Source organism: Phascolarctos cinereus, unplaced genomic scaffold (assembly GCF_003287225.1).
Source record: "Phascolarctos cinereus isolate Bilbo 61053 unplaced genomic scaffold, phaCin_HiC Scaffold_726;HRSCAF=1367, whole genome shotgun sequence".
NCBI lineage: Eukaryota > Metazoa > Chordata > Mammalia > Diprotodontia > Phascolarctidae > Phascolarctos > Phascolarctos cinereus.
Genome location: NW_027556098.1, coordinates 88,211,078 through 88,225,304, shown reverse-complemented (window position 1 = coordinate 88,225,304; position 14,227 = coordinate 88,211,078). Strand labels below are relative to the sequence as shown.

General features: G+C 34.9%; 1 protein-coding gene across 22 annotated transcripts in view; it reads left to right on the top strand.

Moving 5' to 3' along the window:
* The window catches only part of ABI3BP (ABI family member 3 binding protein), a 301,592-nt gene that overhangs the window by 211,441 nt on the left and 75,924 nt on the right, over positions 1-14,227 (top strand). For 20 of the 22 annotated variants that reach the window (XM_078146663.1, XM_020999893.2, XM_020999891.2 and 17 more), the window contains 7 exons: positions 710-781; positions 3,797-3,889; positions 4,727-4,786; positions 6,303-6,377; positions 7,238-7,285; positions 8,605-8,679; positions 12,297-12,365. In XM_078146663.1, the coding sequence (XP_078002789.1) occupies positions 710-781; positions 3,797-3,889; positions 4,727-4,786; positions 6,303-6,377; positions 7,238-7,285; positions 8,605-8,679; positions 12,297-12,365 (492 nt within the window). The remainder of the gene's footprint in view (positions 1-709; positions 782-3,796; positions 3,890-4,726; positions 4,787-6,302; positions 6,378-7,237; positions 7,286-8,604; positions 8,680-12,296; positions 12,366-14,227) is intronic. The other 2 variants (XM_020999880.2, XM_020999885.2) reach the window with 2 other exon arrangements.

Below are 14,227 nucleotides of genomic sequence, written 5' to 3'. Positions count from 1 at the left end.
AAATTTAAAACGTGAAAATGTGTGAGTTATTAGAAAAGGAAAAATTCATTGTGATCTGAAAAATCATGGAGAAGGTAGGCCTTGATTTGCAGCAATTGGATTAGTTGAGGGTTGGGAGAAGTTTTTACCCTTCTTTCTGTCTCCTTCTCCCATCTTTGACCTTTCTCCTTCCTATTTCCTTCTTTAAAAAATATTTTATTGTTGTTTTTGACATCACCACCACTTCCCAATAACTTGTAACAATGAAATAGTTAAACAAAACAACCAGACACACTCAATGTGTCTGACAGCATTTATCTTCATTCCACACACATGATTCTCCTACCAAGAAGAGGGAGGCATATTTCATCATCGGGCCTCTGGACTCAAGATTGATCATTACATTATTCTTCATTCCAATGACCTTTAGTGTTGTTTTTCTTTTCATTCTTGTTTCTATTTTTCTCGTAGTTCTGTCTATAGAGTTCTACATCAGTTCATGACATGATCTTTCCCTGCTCAGGACAGAGAAGCATTCTATAGCCTACCATTCTGAGAGTTTACTGCCATGTTGTCTTAAGACAACATATTTCCAAAGCTGACTTCTTAAACAAGCTTGGCACAGATTACTTTGGCAATTCATATTACACCTATTTATGGCATTATGCCCATTTAGTCATATAGAATATGGCGCTTGTGTTATTTTAACAACATAGATGTTTTCTTTCAGCTCCCATAGAAGCGCAAACTAATCTTTTCCAAACAACATCACCACGCCTAGAGAAACCATCAATTACACCTGGTAAATAGATCTTTTATTTTTTATTTTTTTAGGGTAGGGCTCTCTAAATGAACTTATTATGAAATGCTCTTGAAGCTTAAAAAAGATTAACAAGTATACAAATGAAAAAGGATTGTATGTTTAATGGCTATATCTAAACACTCTAGTGAAAACTGTTTTGGATTACACTTTCATATCAATGTATTTTCCTGAATGTCATAATCTATTATATGACTCCCACTCACACAAAAAATATGAAACCCACAAACATGTCTAAACATGTATAGAAAGAATGGTTCTTATCTTTCAGATATGTGGCTTCAGATAAGCCATATCTGCTGTTTTAGAGGGTTAAATGTATCTTTAAACAAACCTCTTCAAGTGAATTTGACTTTTCCCTTTGATTTATTTTTCATTAACTGTATTTTATCATTATCAAAAATCTATGATTATATTTAATGATTCAGCTGAGTTCATGGCTCCCTTATTGAGAAAGGTATGGTAACACAATTCAGTAAAAGTTATAGAGAAAATTCTATTGTATCAACTTATACTATTGCAATTTTTAACTCAAAAATTAGATCTTCCTTAAATTAGAAATACTCCAATTTAAAATGGCTGACATTATTTATACAAGATTAATAACTGACTATTAAGTTTAGCTCATTACTTTGATATTTAAAATCAGCTGAATCATTTCACTTCAACAAATGAAAGTGAAAAGGAATAGATTTGCCAATTTCTTTACACAGCTTTATTCACATTAGTGAATATAGAGAGAGAAATATAGAGAGAAGAATATATATAGAGAGAGAAAAGAAATAGAGAAGACAAATATATAGAGAAGAAATTTATGCTAGAGACAATGCAATTTTAAAAGCATTCATGCATTAATTTTCAAGTTATCTCAAAACGGAGAAATTTCCAAAAGATGACATCAAAGATAGTGTAAACATGAAAGAAGAATGACTTGGAAGACCTGTATTTACTACTAACTCATATGTTTACTTCCTTATTTTGAAAAAAAATCTTCATAATGGTCTATGCACATATCAAAGGTACCTTTGATGAAAAATCCTTGAAAACAAGTAGGCTTTTATAGACCATTCCCTACAGAACAACACAACATCATTGTCACCCAATTGATTAAGAGAAATGAATATAAAATCCTTCTGTGGTTATTGTTTGTTGATTATTATTTTTATTTAAAAAACACACATTCAGTCTTTAAGGCTCTTGTCCAACAAAATGTCTGTCAGACATTTGCTAAGAATTCTTGATAGATAGGAGCACAGACATAATTATTCAATAATTATCAATCGATATTAAGCAAAGCATAAAACAAAAAGACATATCCTTGCAAAACGTGCTTGCCACTGTCTCAGAGGATGTTCTGTGCAGAGATCACATAGAAGAGGGATTCTCTATTTTTAAAAAATGAGGTTTTCCACATGATCTTATTTGTGGCTATTGTGCTGACTACATCAAACCCCAGAATACTATGGATCTCTTCAATGAGAGTCATGGCCAAAAGAGATTAACTTGGTTATTCACACAGGATAAATCAAGTAGCTGATGAATGAATATTGCCCAGATCATGACACACTATTGGACAAGACACTGTTAGTCCATAAATATCTTGATCTTGGTTATTTATAACACATGGGCCCAGAAGAACTGGCCCCAGAAGAGAACAGGTTGAATTTCATTTGAAAAACAGTGCAATACATTTCGTGATCCCAAGCTGTTACTTACTAAGCCCATCTTTTTAGCACTAATATTTCTCAATGATGCTATCTGGCTAGAAATAATGGAACATCACGGTGTCTAAAGAATCAGTGTTGCAGGAGACCCAAAAGACAATGGAAAACACATATGCTGGATGGGCGTAGACTGAACTGTTTCCAGTGAATTGTACACAAGAGGTGACATAAAATATATCATCCGGGAATTTTATTATTAAAAAAAGTAGATGACCTAGTTTTGTGGCACTGGTATCCACAAAATATTAAAAGATACAAAAGAAGATACCTAGCATGTTGGGGAAATCCTGCAACATAGTGTAATGAATGGATAGAGTGCTAGATTTGGAGTCAGGAAGACTTGAATTCAAATCCTTCCTCAGATACTAGCTGTGTAACTCTGGACAAATCACCTAACCTCTCCAGGCCTCTTTTTCTCCATTTATAAAATGACAGCGTTGAAGTCAATGACATTCAAGCTCTTTTCAGTACATGAGAAATAACTACACAGAACAAGAAGTCATGGAGGGTGTTCAGTATGTTTCAATGAAAGAAGTACCCACATACCAGTTAAATCATTGTTCTATCTAAGTATTGAACTTTATTACTGTATCACTTTAGGATTTTTGCGTTCAATCTTTTAGTATTCAGAAACCAGGGAAGCAAAGAATACAAATTATAGAGGAAAAGTAGGAACTCTCACATTGGTGATGAAGGAAATTTTTTTTATTGATACCCATAATCACCAAAATGATTAAGTAATATTGTAAAATATCAATATTACATAAAATATTAAATTATATTAAATAATTATATAATTATTCATCTATTATATTAATATATTGTGGTATGTATTCAAGATACATGTGACATACTAAATCATTAAAATATTAACATTTATATTGGTAATCAGATTACTAATATAATGAGTGGAAATTTAATTTTAATTACCTTGAAATAGAGAATTAAATAATATCATCCTTTAATTCTTTGGAATAAAGTTTCCCAGTTTTTTTTTTAATTCTATATTTTTTTAGTTACCTATTTAAGGTTTTTAGTGTGTAAGAGGGGGTTGAAAAATAAGTTCGAAGAGAATTCAAGTGAAACTTCTAATGATTCTGGGAGGAAACATTAAGGATGGAAAAAAAATCTTCAGGTGCAAAAGAATATTTTTAAACAACAATAGCTACAGGTAAAGTCTGTATAGAGGAAAGTAGATAGGGATATTACATAGCATTCAGTTGTGTGTTCTCTACCATGACACTGACAGTAATGCCATCCTTTCTTCCCTTAGCTGACAAACCAATCAAACAAAATCGAACAAAGTCACCTTCACATTCCAAGCTTAAAACAACTCCAAGTCTACCTGTACCTCAAACCATACCTGGTAAATGTGTGTGTGTGTGTGTGTGTGTGTGTGTGTGTGTGTGTGTCCTGTATTTGTAAGTAATTGCTATCCTTAGTAAGTCCTCTCTTAAGGTTTGGAGTCTTGGACAGTTGATCTTGAATACAATCGATTGGATGTTATAAAGCTCAGAGGTTGTAAAGCTCATCTGGCAGCTACCCCGAAGGGTTTCTGGTGGTGATGCTGCTGCTGCTGCAATCCACTTTACAATTGGTTGGAGTTTCTCCCTTTTAGTCTGTGAGAATTGTGGAACTAGCAGTGTGTCTATTTTTCAGAGGCATATTGAGCCAGTGGGTAGAATGATGGTGGCAGAGAATTTCAAGGCAACTGAAAGAGTGATGTTCATTATGCATCAAAGTTTAGCATCTCTTGTTCCTTGAGGTGTCTGTGATCAAGTCAAGAAATAAACAACCAACGTATTAAGAGCAAGAGAATAAAATCATCCTAATCACTATAAAATTGAGATAATTGCTATTAAGTTGAAAGTTTCATTTTTCTTCCACCATAGAATTTCTGATTTTTTTCTTGCTCCAATGAATTTGTGCACTTTACTTACAGTTCTTAATCTAGGCTCTGTAGACTGTTTTAAAAAATTGATAGATAGTTCATTATACTTGGTTTCCTTTGTAATCCTATGTATTTTATTTTGTGCTTGAATAACATTATCCTTAGAAGGGGGTTTGTAGACTTTACCAGACTGACTAAAGGGTTCATGACACACACAAAAAGTCAAGAACCCCTAACTTATATTGATGGTGTTTCTTTTCATTTCTGATTGTTATTTTGTGCTGTTTTTTTTTTGTTGTTGTTTTTTGCTAGTTTCTAAAATAGAACCGGAATCTGTTACATTTAGCACTGAGTCACCAAAGGCAACCATAGGTAATAATGCTCCCTTGAGTGGTGGTCACGCAAGTTTCTGCTTTTCCATCTCATTGCTACAAGTCTTTCTGCTTTGTGACTTTTTCATCCATTACGGTGTCTTGCCTTTCACATTATATCTCTGCCGGTCCACTATACCTTGAGAGTTGTAACTCATATAACACTGATAGAGTCTTCTCTGCTGCTGTGTGAGATTCACTGTTTATTGCACATTCCGCCCTCACTTTATGTCCAATATTTAAAGTAATTTCAACACTGTATCTTGAAATATAATTGGATTTTTAAAATTACATTTGATTGTATTGAGTCCACTTAAAATTTTAATTAACATGGTAAACATACCATTATTTTTATTCTCTCAACTATTTCTAATAGGTAAAAAGAATCCCATCTAGAGGTGCATGTCATAATCTATAGAGTGCTGGGCTTGGACTCAGGGAGCTGAGTTCAAATCCTGCCCTTGGCATTTACTAGCTGTGTGACTCTGGGCAAGTCACTTAACATTTTTATGCCTCTAGCAGGTGCATAGTATTCATCTATTCAGTTGTATTTGGGTTGATGCGATCTATGATGGTGAAGAGTGTTTCCCATCCTGGGAAAATAACAGATACTTCACATAGCTACTTACAGGATAATTGCTTATGCATTAAGCACCAAAATTTCCACCAATTTTTTTCTTCAATAAAATCTAATCTTTCTCTACATACTCTATTTGAAATTACAAGTCAAAAATAAAACTCTACATAAGTTAATGATGCCATCTGTTTTACTCCAATAGAGAGATAGCATTGTACAGGGGAAAGAGCTCTGGGTCTGGAGTCAAAGAGCAGTGGTTCAAATCTTATCTCTGAAGCTTACTCCTTGTGTGATCTTGGACAAGTCACTTAACCTCCTTAAGCCTTGATTTCTGCATCAACAATGGTTCTCAAAGTGGGATCTAAGGACCCCTGAGGTCCCCAAGATCCTTTTAGGGAGTCTGCAAAGTTAAAACTACCTTCATAATAATGCATAGATATCTTAATTTCAAATATGGTAAAAATCAATAGATAGAATCACAGAAAAAGAGCTCTTTGGCAAGCAACAGGTGTTCTTCAATCATTTTTGAGAACGTAAGGAGGTCCAAAGACTAAAAAGTTTGAAAACTGCTGCTCTATAAAATGAAGGATTGAACTAGATGGCTTCTGAGGTCTCTTCCAACTCTGTTATCTATGATCCTGTAAATACAAGTTTGAAATTGCTCTCTCACCTGCCTACCTCAGTGTGTCTTTGTCCTTCACAGCAATCGTCTACAGCACCATGGTTTCCTGCATATTCTTTTGCACATCTAACTTGTATTCTTCCTATGTTACGTAGTCATTGTCCTTACAAGTACATTTGTTTTTAATGTTTAATTCATGGTGGCTTTAACTTAAATACAATGTAGCCATGATGGGGATATGTTTGGTACACCCTCCTCCCGTTAAGTAATGAAATCTCATGATTAACACTAGAATAACACAAGACCTTTTCTCTCTAGTTCCAGCAGAAACACATTATGCACATCCTATACCTAAAACATCACAGAGCCCTGATGAGCAGCAAACCAAAACTGGTAAATGAATTGTTTTCACTTGTTCAACAAATATTTATTGGGGGCCTATTATATGTGAGGTGCTCTTGGGGAGAGGTACCAAACATTTGGTGAAGTAAATTAAAATGTAATCGGGAAATATTTAACAAAATAAATAAAATAAAATATAACATTTTAGATAACAGATTATAAAACTGAGTATATATTGAGTAGTTGTCCCTGTTTCTCTTTAAATTTGACATCAGTACCCTTTTTTTCATTTTTCATTTTTTTTCTCAATTACATGTAGAAACCACTACTTTTGGGGATATGGATAAGTATGAAATGGGAAACATACCTTTGAAAGAGTTTGTAGCCTACTACAGGATCTTCCAAAATAGTTGGACCTATGTATTTGATAACAATGATGTCCATTCATAACTTGAACTTCAAATAGCAAATCTTTGTGTTTTTTCCCTACTTACAAAGTAATGGAGTAAGAAATAGAGAGCCTGCTAACATGAATCCAACTCTATCATAGTTCTTGGTATGAAGGAAAGACAGATGTATTATTCCCCATTCAAATTTTGAGTAACTATCACACACAATTTTCAAAATCCAATTATATTGGAAAATTTGCTCCCTTAATCTTCCCTACAAGATCAGATCATAAGCTCCTTGAGGAAAGGGACAGTTAAAAAAAATCACATCTTTGTCCAAAGATTAGTAATTTAGAGTGGATTTTTCTTCTTTTCTCTATTTTTAGTTTATGAGAATAAAATAAAAAAATTCAGTGGGAATTTTTTGGGGAGTAGGGGTTGTTATTCTTTGAAGGTATAATTCTTGTCAGCCAGTCCCATCACTGTATCATTTTTAATTTCTATTCTTTGTTTTTCATACAGTCCTGGAATCTAGTACATATGTATCTGAGCCTCCCATGGAAACAATAGGTAATGAGGTATCTTCAGTGGCTGATTTCCCATGTGCTTTCCTTCCTCCTTTCGTTCTCATCATCACCATTGCCATTGCAGGTTCTTTCTCATTGTGAATCCATCTTGTGACATCACCCTTTTTTCCAAAACTTCATTTTCTTTCTAGGTTTCATATTCATGACATCATCATCACATCATCATTAACAAGTTCTTCTCCCCTCAAAGACTCAACAAAGCCTTGGTTTTGCCTTAGGGCAGCTCAACTGTCTTTGTAGACATGGCTTTGAATCCCCCAGCCACTGCTCTGGGGCTCCCATCCCTTGATGGGGTTAATTCAGTTATTCTTCCTCACAATTCTTTGCATTCAAACTCATTTACAAGTCTGCTGGTTTCTTTCATTTTTTTTTCTTCCTTCACTGCACAAAATATTATGCTTCTCAGTTATATGCATGACTACCTCATCCTAAGTTTTGTTTGCTTAATCATTATTTCTTTTTCTATTTATCTTCTTTTAAAGAATTAAATATTTCATGTGGTGGGGATGGAGTGGGGAGAGTAAAAAACAAGGGTCACAGAAGTATTCACTCTGAATATAATCTTTAGGTGTACACATCATAAATTTAGACCTAAAAGATGTCTTAAAGATCCTCTAGCTATTATTTTATAAGTCAACAAGCATTTATTAAGCATCTACTATGTGCCAGGCACTGGGCACTGTGCTAAGCACTAAGGATACAAAAAGGCAAAAGACAGTCATTTCCTCTCAGTTGCTTAAAAATCTAATGAGGGAGGCAACATACAAATACGTACAAACAACCTACACGCTGGATAAGAAGGAAATAATCAACAGAGGGAAGGCAGTAGGATGAAGAGGGATTTGGGAAAGGCTTCCAATAGAAAGTGAAGACTTGAAGGAAACCAGGGAATCGAGGAGGTGGAAAGGAGCAATGAAAATGCACAGAGTTGGGAGATAGTGTCTTGGGCAAGAAAAACAAGGAATAGAAAGAAAAAATAATCCAGAGTCATTGGTTTGTATAGTATGTGGAGCTGTATAAAGATAAGAACCACCGGAAAAGTTGAAGGTCCCTAGTTTTGAATGGTTTTAGAAGACAAAGGGTTATAGATTAGGAAACTGAGACCCCAAGAGATTAAGTAACTTGCCCAAGGTCACACAACCTGAGTGGCCTTGGTTGATGTGGGTGTTGTTTGAGAGGATTTAAGACACTACCTTACTCACGCGTGTACTTTGTGAAAAATCACCTGTCACTCCACAAACCCATCACTATTAATTATCTGTAATGTTATGCCCTCCAGTAACATAGGGTACTTTTTTGCAGCTTCCGTAGAGACAACACCTCTGCCTTCCAAAACTTTAGCACTGCCCAGGCCAGATGCACTACAGACAAAACCTGGTAAATATATTATGTTGTATTTCAGCATGTAAGGTGAGTCTTTGAGGCAATCCACGGCCATGGACAAACTATGTGACCCACACAGGGCTAGCAAGAGGTGATCTCATTTTCTGTATCTGCATCTATATCTATCCAGTATGTAAATATTTCTTCTGTCTGTGCGTATAATTTAGCCATCAATCCATCATAAATATACTGTGAAGATGAATTAAAAATGATATTGAAGAACTTTTCATTGACTGTAGGAATTTTTAATAATTACGAAATATGACAGATTCTTGTCAGGTGTGATCACTTGAAAATACAGACTCTTGCTAATAATGCATTCTGACAAAATAGTAGCTTTCCTTATCCAAAGAGTGTTAATGAACCCGTTGGGGAGGATACAGGGAGAAGCTCTAAAATCCTGTGGAACCCATGATGTAAGATATAAATAATTTTGAGGATATCATACAACTAAAAACTCCCAATAGTACAACTTTCTGTGGTTTCCTTAAGCAGACTTTACTCTTCAGTGAATCAGAAGGATGTATGCAGAACCAGTTGGTTTGTGATTACCCAGATCCTTAAAATCTTTCATTTTTCTGTCCTGCTATCTCTTGACCAATTCAATGATAAGTGAGAGGAGCTTAAAATAAAGTTGGTCAATTTTGCCCATAATAAAAGGTGTTATTAGAATGGAAACTAATGACGGAAATGTGGTTTGAAGATTTTTTTGTGGATTGTATAGTATGTGGAGTTATTCTTGTACCTAATTGCTATGGGTAATAAGGAGCTGTGTTGAGATAAGTAAAAAAAAATAAAATAAAATTCACCTCTAAAGATATTATTGTACTAAAAATATTATAAGGATATTAATATTTTGGGAAGAGAAATTTCCTTTTATCAGTATCCAAGCACGAGAGTTTATCTGTTGATACAAGTGAACAACTTCTCATCCAGCACTGTTATTCTGACTGCTATTTCCATGTATTCAAGGGGTGACTGTCATTGACTAAATGGTGGACAGAACTATAGCATATTCATCCTATTATCATCTAGAATATCAATTAGATCACCTATTCTAAAATCCTGTATGGCATGTCTTAGCCAGTATTTGTCTCTTACCCTAAAACTTTTAAAGCTATAGCTGTTACTGTCATTATTAACATTATTAACAGTAAGCATTTATTGAATGTTTACATGTGCCTGGGCAATGTGCCTTAGCACTAGGGATGCATGGTGGCAAAGTCCATAGAGTCAAAAGCAGAGCCAGGGGAGAAATGAAGGAGAACTGGCCAGGGGCACTTCCTAAACATGGAAGTTCTAAACTCACCAATAGGAGGGGGACGTTCCAGAGTGAGAAGGCAATCGAGGCTCCACCTCATTCTTTACCATTTTTCCATGGAATCTTCTCATATTATTTATGGTCTTTGCCTGAGGAAATTTGATTTTAAGTTCATTTACATCCTTCTGAGGAGGAGGGAACATTGTACCTAGCTCTTACCTCGGTGATCAGGGAATCATGTGGTTGGGTGGATGTCTAGAACTATAATTTTCAAGACCAGAGTGATCGTGTAGTCCATCCTTCTCTTTTGACAATTGAGGAAATGGAGGTCCAAAGTAGTTAAATGGGTTGTCCAAAGTCACAGAATTGGCAAGTGACACTCTTAAGGAATCAAACTGTACTCTTAAATTATCTGCAGGCAGGACTATATTAAATCTCTTCTATAGTTATGACAGAAATTATTATTTCTCTCTTATATAAATGATCAATTATTGAATTAGGACCAGGTTTTTTTTTTTCTGGAAGTCTGGAAGTCTGTTCAGTCTCTGAAGGACATTGTTGATGGATGAGATTGCCCAAAACTCCAGGGTACATGCCTTTCAATCCTGGGTGGAAGACCCTATCAATTAGAGAAACTTACAAAGAATTTAATCTGATTTGGGTGAAATCTGACCCATTGTGTTCTAGTCAGACAGATCTGCGTGATCAAAGGTCCACCTCTCATCATAATATTCATTCTCTCATTACTTGTTAGCCAATCAGAGTCGATTGCCACCTTCAGGAACACCCATTCTTCCAAGGGTGTATAAACCTTGAGTGGGTTTCAAGAGGGGCCTTTGATATTCAAAAGTGCCACATACCTCTTTTGTTATCTGGTAGCACTATTAATAAAAATGATTAATTACCCAAAAACTATGTCTCCTGAACTTTTCATACATCACAGTTAGTATGTCCTTAAAGACCTCTAAGAAATTAGATCATACAGAGTCTTTCAGTAATCAATTCCAGGGTTTAACAACTCTTACTTTCAAAAAGCTCCAAAATGTATTTTCTAAGGCTAGACAATTGGCAGCTAAGTGGTACAGCAGATAGAGTGCTGGGCCTGAAGTTAGGAAGACTTATCTTCCTGATTTCAAATATGGCCTTGGATACTTACTAGCTGTGTGACCTTGAGCGAGTCATTTAACCCTGTTTGCCTCAGTTTCCTCATCTGGAAGATGAGTTGGAGAAGGAAATGGCAAACCACTCTAATATTTTTGCAAAGAAAACTCCAAATGGGGTCATAAAGAGTCAGATAAAATTGAAAACAATTAAACAACAAGGCCAGGCAGGGTGGTATTTGCTTGTGATCCCTCTTACTAGTGAGGCTGAGGCTAATGGATTGCTTGAGTTCAGCAGTTCTGAGCTGCAATAAAGCCCAGAGCTCATCATGTGTCCACACTAAGTTTGGAACTAATATGATGAGCACCTAGGAATAGGGATAACCAGGCTGCCTGAGGGACAAGCCAATCTAGGTTAGAAACAAAATGAGTCAGTTTCAGTGCTGCTCAGCAGTGGGATTGGGCCCATAAGTGGCCACCGTGCTTCCAACCTGGGCAAGATAATCCCTACTCACCCAAAAAATGTCTCAAAGAAAAATGTATTTTCTAAAGGTTAATAAATGTAATTACTATTGTTTGTCCTTAGTGATGTCCAGCCTACACATATTAATTAAAGAGAATTTTTTTTAAAGCAGCAGAAATAGCAGCCTGTTTTCCACCTTCTCCAATGGGATGTTTACATTTGATTTTATTATTAAAGGCTTAGTTTAATTTTTCACAGAATTTTCCCTGGAACATTTTAGTATTTGGATGATGAAAGTCAACACAGTATAACAATACTCCCTCAGAGGCTTTTTTTCCCTGTTTTTCCATGACAAATATTCAGAATCGCAGATGCTTAATAGCATTCATTTGCACTATTGGCATTTACTCTGGGAATATAACTTGGCAAGTGGATTTCTCATTAAGAATTTAAATATAACCACACTTCAAATAGTTCACCCTTGTATTTTGAAAGCATGGAAGCTGTGCAAGGGAGATCCTGATATCCCCGTTATTACCAACCCTTTTCTTGTGTTTCCTTAAGCTAATTTTAAAGTAGACTCTTCTGAAATTCCACCAACTTTGCTTCCCTCAGATCGCTATTCATATGTCACTCAAAATGTAACTTCTGTATGTGTTTATTTTTTTTTTCATTTTTGTTACTCATAAAAATCTTTCATCCTCTGCAGGATGGTGATGTGAAGGTCCCTTATAATTTAGCAGTTTCTGAACATGGAAGGATTCAATCTACGTCTTTTTCTTTTCAGCTCCAAAACAGACAACACGTGCTCCACCCAAAATGAAAACAACACCAACACCAAGCTCGATCAAGCCTGGTAAATGTATAATTTCATATTTCAGCAGGGTTTGGGTCAATAAGTATATATTCTTTTCTACTGAATTAAATGAGAGTAGAGAAGGATGATTTTTTTCCCTCTGAACAGATTGTTTTTCTCAGTAACCCAAGCAGCCTTGATTTTCAGAGATGATGAAAGCTGTTGTTAAATCTATTTGTTGCACAAAGTTAACACATAATTATCATTGGTTTCCTTGGAGCATAGATTTGAAGTCAAGTAGAAATTGATAAAAGAACCAGGATTATCCTTGCCTAGCCAGAGGATAATTCTGTACCTATTCCTCATTTTTTTATAATTCCCCACTCTAGATTAAGTAAGTTTAAGCTTTGTCCATTACCCAGTGGTCTAGAGCAACTAAATCCCTCATCTTCATTCATTGACAAATCAAGGATAACAGGGAGAAGTATGGGGCCAAGGGTATGCTGGAGTCAGCTCTAAGCAGTTTGGCTAGTCAGGTGCTAAATTTTCAGTATCAAAATTAAAGTATCAGTATCAATATCAGAAATTAAAGACTTAATACAAATCAGGGCTTCATTAATAAATCAATTTGCCAAGAAATCAACTCACATTATTTATGGTGTTTATCTGAGTATTTTTGTCCATGGTTTTTTGTTGAGTGTCAAAATTTGAGAGACTGTTAATAATGTAAATTAAGCTTTAAAATGTGCACGCATATTTCCCCTCTCCCCACCCCCAAAAAACATTTACCAACACTCCTATTTGCTCTATAAACATTGCTTGAGCTCAGCAAGATTGTAGTAGAAAGTTCAGGGAATGAAATCACCAGACTGGAGGCCTACTAAGTATAGGCTAATAATAATAATAATATTATCATTATAATTATATTTTGTGTTTATATAATTATATATAATATTATTATTATAATAAAACTGCCATTTATATGGCACTTTAAGGTTTGCAAAGTGCTTTATATCCACTATCTTATTTGATCCTAAATATACCCCAGGAAGCAGGAAGTTGGCAGCATCATGAACTTTGTCCTGCCATAGCTAACCCACATTTGTAAGTGCCTTCACAATGATGCCCTAATCTCAGATCCAAAACAGAATGTAGCAATTCTGATCATAAAATCCAGCAACTTCTAAAGAAATTTGTTATGAATAATTAATTTTTCAGTAAAACAGTTTTTTTGGCTATATGGTCAGAGTAGAAAGTCATATTTCAGACAACACTTCTGGCTAAAGATTCTAAATGGCTCCTAAGTTACATAGTTAATTTGGAAAGTATCTATTACATTTTTTTAAACTTTATTAGAAAAAATAGTATAACCAAACACCAAGGGGGAAGAAGATAAAAGATAAGAAATATTTTATCACAAATAGAGTACTGGAAAAAATAGCTAAAGTAGTTTGGCCAAATAAATAGGATTACAGAATATTAGAACTCGGAAAGAACTTAGGTATCACCTCGCCCAAATCCCTAGTTTTACAGGTGAGGAAACTGAGATGAGAGAATGTAAAAAAGAAATAAGGGATACAACATAGCAGGTAGAAGTAGAAATGAGATTGGCATCCAGATAAAAGGCAAAGAGTAGAAAGGAAATGATGAAAATATTATAATTACCTACTAGAAAATGAGAGAAGAAAAAGCAAAGACTACTGAGGAAAGTTCAGGCTTGTAGGCATCAAAGTTCCACGTTCAATAAAATTAAAATAAATGAGATACACAGACACAGCTGAGAGGGATTTGCTTACAATATCTCTTTAAGCTCTACTTTTTTATTTTTCTATTCTCAAAAAAAATTAAACTAGTAAATCAAGACCTTGCCATTTATTTTCCATTATTGTATTGTCTCTTAAATAGCATATTGGTTCAGTTCC